General features: G+C 60.5%; 1 protein-coding gene across 1 annotated transcript in view; it reads right to left on the reverse strand.

Moving 5' to 3' along the window:
* Positions 1 to 5,612, reverse strand: part of gipc2 (GIPC PDZ domain containing family, member 2) — a 73,137-nt gene extending 67,525 nt beyond the window's left edge. The window contains exon 1 of the mRNA XM_043698703.2: positions 5,239 to 5,612. Within this exon, the coding sequence (XP_043554638.1) occupies positions 5,239 to 5,520 (282 nt within the window). The 5' untranslated portion in view covers positions 5,521 to 5,612. The remainder of the gene's footprint in view (positions 1 to 5,238) is intronic.
* Between the last annotated feature and the right edge of the window lie 388 nt (positions 5,613 to 6,000).

Below are 6,000 nucleotides of genomic sequence, written 5' to 3' on the forward strand. Positions count from 1 at the left end.
TATTACTGAGGTTATGCACTCATCTTCAATTAAATCTTGATCAAATGAAACTGAACACTGAAATAATTAGTATTCAGCACCCCTGCCGAGCTCATATAATAGAGGAATGGTCATTTGTCAAGCACCTGAAGGTATCTGCGCCCCAAAGATTGTAATGAGGTCTTAATGTCACAGGCAGTCACATCTGTTCTGGCATTTTGCTCACATGTCCATCTCTGATCATGGCTGTACCAGAGTCTGAATTAATTGAAATTAGAGTGGCAGTGAGCAGGTAATTGTCAAGCGGGTGTGTAACTCTTGTTGATGATGGTTCCCATCAGTTAAGAGAGTCAGAAATCAAGCTTCACTCCAGAAACTTCAACACTAAATCTAGGTTCACAGTCCAATGTGGTACTGTCAGCAGTGCTACCTTCCAGGCTTAACATTAAACCAAGGCACTGCCTGTCACCCAGAAAGACTTTAAAAATTCAAATGATTGATTTTGGAGAGGCCCAACTTGTATTTATCCCTCAACCAACACAATTAACAGATTATCTGGTTATTACAGGTCAGGCAGCATCCAGGGAACAGGAGAATCGACGTTTCGGGCATAAGCCCTTCTTCAGGAAGAAGGGCTTATGCCCGAAACGTCGATTCTCCTGTTCCCTGGATGCTGCCTGACCTGCTGCGCTGTTCCAGCAACACATTTTCAGCTCTGATCTCCAGCATCTGCAGACCTCACTTTCTCCTATCTGGTTATTATCACTTGCATTTTGTGGGGTCTTGCTACGTGCAAATGGATGGTGACAACATTGACTAGATTTAATAGTAACTTCACTGGTTTTAAAACATTTTGGAACTTGTCAAGGACATGAAACGCCTGATGTAAATCCAGGCCCCACTCTTGAAATATCCTTCCCAAATATACTTTTCAAAATCTTTTATTTTAGAAACAGGGTGAAAAACAGAAAATTTACATCAAGTATGATGGGCCAAATGCTATATCATTCTCTACTTTTTGTAGGAACAAAAAAGGTTTTCAAGATTAACTTGATAAAGCACCTTAGAATGATTGGGGCTGTTTTATGACATCAAAAGGTGATATGCAAATGCAAAACGATGCTGAGTTGAATGCTTGTCTCCAATGAAGCCACAAAATACAACACAAATAATATACCAGTCATTGATTTCAAGCACAGGACACAGCTATTCAGTCCATGTTGCTGATGCCAACTTTCTGAAAGAGCTATCCAATCAGTCTTCATATCACCAGTTCTTGCCTTGTCAAGAGTTAATTCAGTGAGGTAAAAACAATGACTGCAGATGCTGGAAACCAGATTCTGGATTAGTGGTGCTGGAAGAGCACAGCAATTCAGGCAGCATCCAAGGACAGGCAAAATCGACGTTTCGGGCAAAAGCCCTTCATCAGGAATAGCTTTTGCCCGAAACGTCGAGTTTGCCTGTCCTCGGATGCTGCCTGAATTGCTGTGCTCTTCCAGCACCACTGATCCAGAAGAGTTAATTCAATGTCTGTTTGAAAGATGGAGCTGAATCCACTCCACCACACTTACAGGTTGTGAAATAAACCCTGAGGCAGCAACTCGAACTTTTAGGAATTAGTCAGATGTAAGAATTCAAGACTCAGTATGCAGATCACATGACAAAAATACACAACAATGGTCATAACAATTAGTAACAAAACCAAATTCAGTTACACAATGAGTGTTTTGTAAGAAACCAATTGAAACATGCAAAATCGAGCAATGTTTAGAGACGTTGCAACAGGTTTGTTGGCTTAGTAAAATTGTCCTTTGCACTTGGGGACGGTGGGTGTGGATGCAGCAGTGAAAAGGAAACAAATCAACTTCAATGCTTGGCAAAGGGCAAAAAGGGAAAGGAAGCTGAGGGCAAGAGGGGGGAAAAGAGTGGAAAAGGAGAGGGGGGTGGACAAAAGGGGGAAGAAATGAATGTGGGGTTGAAGGAGTCAGAGAACAGGGGTAAGTGAGAGGGAGTAGATGCTAGACGGATGAGGGGGAAGCAGGGGAGGTGAAGGAAGAGGAGAGTTGGTATGGGAGAGGGTAGGTAAGTGTGAGGGGAGAGGAGAGGGGGATCTGGATGGGGGGGAGAAATAGAGGAGGATCAAGGAGGTAGGGGGTGGGGACAGGGGGAGCAGTGGGAGATCGATGACAGAGAGGGGATGGGGGCAGATAATCGAGAAGGGGGAAACAGAGGGGAGTGGGATCGGGGAGGGGAGTGAAATCGGGAGGGATCGAGGAGGATCAAGGTGGATTTGGTGGGCAGGAGGTGAATTGGGAGGGGAAGACAGGTGAGGGGAGGGACGACAAAGGAGGGACAAAGGGGAAGGGAATCGGGGAGGGGAGACAGAGGGAGAGAGGACGGAGGGGAGTCAGGGAGGAGAATTGGGGAGGGGGTGACAAAGGCGATCAGGGAGGGTGTATAGGGACAGGGGGATCAGGGAGGGCATACAGAAAGCGAGGGGAATCAGGGAGAGGGCAGAGGGCGAGGGGAATCAGGGGGGAACGGGGAGGAGGGAGGAAGGAGGGAGGAGGGAGGAGGGAGGAGGGAGGGGAGGGAGGAGGGAGGAGGGGAGGGAGGAGGGGAGGGAGGAGGGGAGGGAGGAGGGGAGGGAGGGAGGAGGGGAGGGAGGGAGGAGGGGGGGGAGGGAGGAGGGGAGGGAGGAGGGGGGGAGGGAGGAGGGGGGGAGGGAGGAGGGGAGGGAGGAGGGGGGGAGGGAGGAGGGGGGGAGGGAGGAGGGGAGGGAGGAGGGGAGGGAGGAGGGGAGGGAGGAGGGGAGGGGGGAGGGGAGGGGGGAGGGGAGGGGGGAGGGAGGAGGGAGGGGAGGAGGGAGGGGAGGAGGGAGGGGAGGAGGGGGAGGGAGGAGGGGGAATCCAGTGTGATTGGGGGATTGGGTGATGGGGGGAGGAGAATGGGGGGAGGAGAATGGGGGGAGGAGAATGGGGGGAGGAGAATGGGGGGAGGAGAATGGGGGGAGGAGAATGGGGGGAGGATGGGGGGAGGAGGATGGGGGGGTGATGGGGGGTGATGGGGGGGTGATGGGGGGGTGATGGGGGGGTGATGGGGGGGTGATGGGGGGTAATGGGGGGTGGGGGGGTGATGGGGGGTTGGGGTGATGGGGGAGTGGGGTGATGGGGGGGCGGGAGTGATGGGAGGGGCGGGAGTGATGCGGGGGGCGGGAGTGATGTGGGGGGCGGGAGTGATGCGGGGGGCGGGAGTGATGGGGGGGCGGGAGTGATGGGGGGGCGGGAGTGATGGGGGGCGGGAGTGATGGGGGCGCGGGAGTGATGGGGGCGCGGGAGTGATGGGGGCGCGGGAGTGATGGGGGCGCGGGAGTGATGGGGGCGCGGGAGTGATGGGGGCGCGGGAGTGATGGGGGCGCGGGAGTGATGGGGGGGCGGGAGTGATGGGGGGGCGGGAGTGATGGGGGGGCGGGAGTGATGGGGGGGCGGGAGTGATGGGGGGGCGGGAGTGATGGGGGGCGGGAGTGATGGGGGGCGGGAGTGATGGGGGGGCGGGAGTGATGGGGGGGGCGGGAGTGATGGGGGGGGCGGGAGTGATGGGGGGGCGGGAGTGATGGGGGGGCGGGAGTGATGGGGGGGCGGGAGTGATGGGGGGGCGGGAGTGATGGGGGGGCGGGAGTGATGGGGGGGCGGGAGTGATGGGGGGGCGGGAGTGATGGGGGGCGGGAGTGATGGGGGGGCGGGAGTGATGGGGGGGCGGGAGTGATGGGGGGGCGGGAGTGATGGGGGGGCGGGAGTGATGGGGGGGCGGGAGTGATGGGGGGGCGGGAGTGATGGGGGGCGGGAGTGATGGGGGGGCGGGAGGAGGGAGGGGAGGAGGGAGGGGAGGGAGGAGGGGGAGGGAGGAGGGGAATCCAGTGTGATTGGGGGATTGGGGTGATGGGGGGAGGAGAATGGGGGGAGGAGGATGGGGGGGTGATGGGGGGGTGGGGGGGGTGATGGGGGGGTGGGGGGGGTGATAGGGGGGTGGGTGGGGTGATGGGGGTGGGTGGGGTGATGGGGGGGGTGGGTGGGGTGATGGGGGGGTGGGGGGGGTGGGGGGGATGGGGGGGTGGGGGGGGTGGGGGGCCGGTAGGGCGGGAGTGATGGGGGGGCGGGAGTGATGGGGGGGCGGGAGTGATGGGGGGGCGGGAGTGATGGGGGGGCGGGAGTGATGGGGGGGCGGGAGTGATGGGGGGGGCAGGAGTGATGGGGGGGCGGGAGTGATGGGGGGGGCGGGAGTGATGGGGGGGCGGGAGTGATGGGGGGGCGGGAGTGATGGGGGGGCGGGAGTGATGGGGGGGCGGGAGTGATGGGGGGGCGGGAGTGATGGGGGGGCGGGAGTGATGGGGGGGGCGGGAGTGATGGGGGGGCGGGAGTGATGGGGGGGCGGGAGTGATGGGGGGGCGAGAGTGATGGGGGGGCGAGAGTGATGGGGAGGCGAGAGTGATGGGGGGGGCGGGAGTGATGGGGGGGCGGGAGTGATGGGGGGGCGAGAGTGATGGGGGGGCGAGAGTGATGGGGGGGCGAGAGTGATGGGGGGGCGAGAGTGATGGGGGGGGCGGGAGTGATGGGGGGGCGAGAGTGATGGGGGGGGGCGGGAGTGATGGGGGGGCGGGAGTGATGGGGGGGGCGGGAGTGATGGGGGGGCGGGAGTGATGGGGGATCGCGGGAGTGATGGGGGGCGCGGGAGTGATGGGGGGGCGAGAGTGATGGGGGGGCGAGAGTGATGGGGGGGCGAGAGTGATGGGGGGGGCGGGAGTGATGGGGGGGCGGGAGTGATGGGGGGGCGAGAGTGATGGGGGGGCGAGAGTGATGGGGGGGGCGAGAGTGTTGGGGGGGCGGGAGTGATGGGGGAATGATGGAGGGATCCTGGGGCGGGAAATCGAGTGGGGCGGGGGGATCTGGGGGCGATCAAGGGGGGGGGGGAGGAGGGATCTGGGGGGGCGCGATCGAGGTGGGAATGGGGGGGGGCACGATGCGGGGGGAGGAGTGATCCAAGAAGGAACGGGGGGGGGAGGGGGAATTGAGGGGAGATCGAAGTGGGAGGGTGGAATCGAAGGGGGGTAGGGGGAAATCGAGGGGGTGGGGAGGATCGGGGGCGATCAAGGGGAGGGGGGGATCGGGGGGGAGGAGAAGATGGGGGGTAGGGATCGGGGGGGGGAGGGGGGTAGGGATCGGGGGGGGGGAGGGATCGGGGGGGGGGAATCTGGTCCCTTACCTCAGAGGCGGGGATACCGAACACCTCGCCGATCTTGGCGTAGAGCTCGCGGACATTAGAGAAGCCCTCGATGCGGCCGGTGGGGCTGCCGTGCGCCAGCTGCGTGTGGAAGACCAGCTTGGGCCGGGCATGGGGCGGCGGCGCGGGGAGCCCCGGTCCACCAACACCGGGGGAAACAGCGCCGGCACTGCCGCCCCTCCACGCCGTACCCCCCTCGTTATCCACCAAGGTGGAGCTGTCCCGCGACTTGTTCTTCCTCCTGGCTTTCAGACCCAGCGGCATCTTTGCCGTTCACTTCACTGACCTGCCGTTAGCCACAACGGCCGCGCTCCGCAGGTAAGAGAGGAAGGGACCACGGAGCAACAGCGCGCAGGCGCACTCCTCCACCTTCTCTCCGGGGAAGGGCCGGTTTGATACGCAGGCGCACTGACTCGTGCGCGCCGACCCTCTGGAGCATGCGTACTCTACCGGCCCGTGCGCTACGGCGCTTGCGCAGTATCCCCATCCAGGATTTCGCTTTAATTCCGGTTTGCACATGCGCACCATGGCCCAGTCCGGATTGCGCATGCTCGGTCGTGCCGTTTTTGCCACCTCCTCCAATCCATTTTCCTGAGGACGCAGGCGCAATGGCTTCCGCCCAATGGCTTCGGACGCATGCGCATTTTGGAGTGAGCTGGAAAGATTTGGGCTTGGTTGAGTTATGTGAGTGACATACCTGGAATGTGAGCTTGTCATTGTATAGGAATGCACATTGATACTGTA

The sequence above is a fragment of the Chiloscyllium plagiosum genome, unplaced genomic scaffold (assembly GCF_037043375.1).
Source record: "Chiloscyllium plagiosum isolate Xiang-an unplaced genomic scaffold, Cpla_swu_hap1 HiC_scaffold_9, whole genome shotgun sequence".
In the NCBI taxonomy this organism is placed as follows: domain Eukaryota; kingdom Metazoa; phylum Chordata; class Chondrichthyes; order Orectolobiformes; family Hemiscylliidae; genus Chiloscyllium; species Chiloscyllium plagiosum.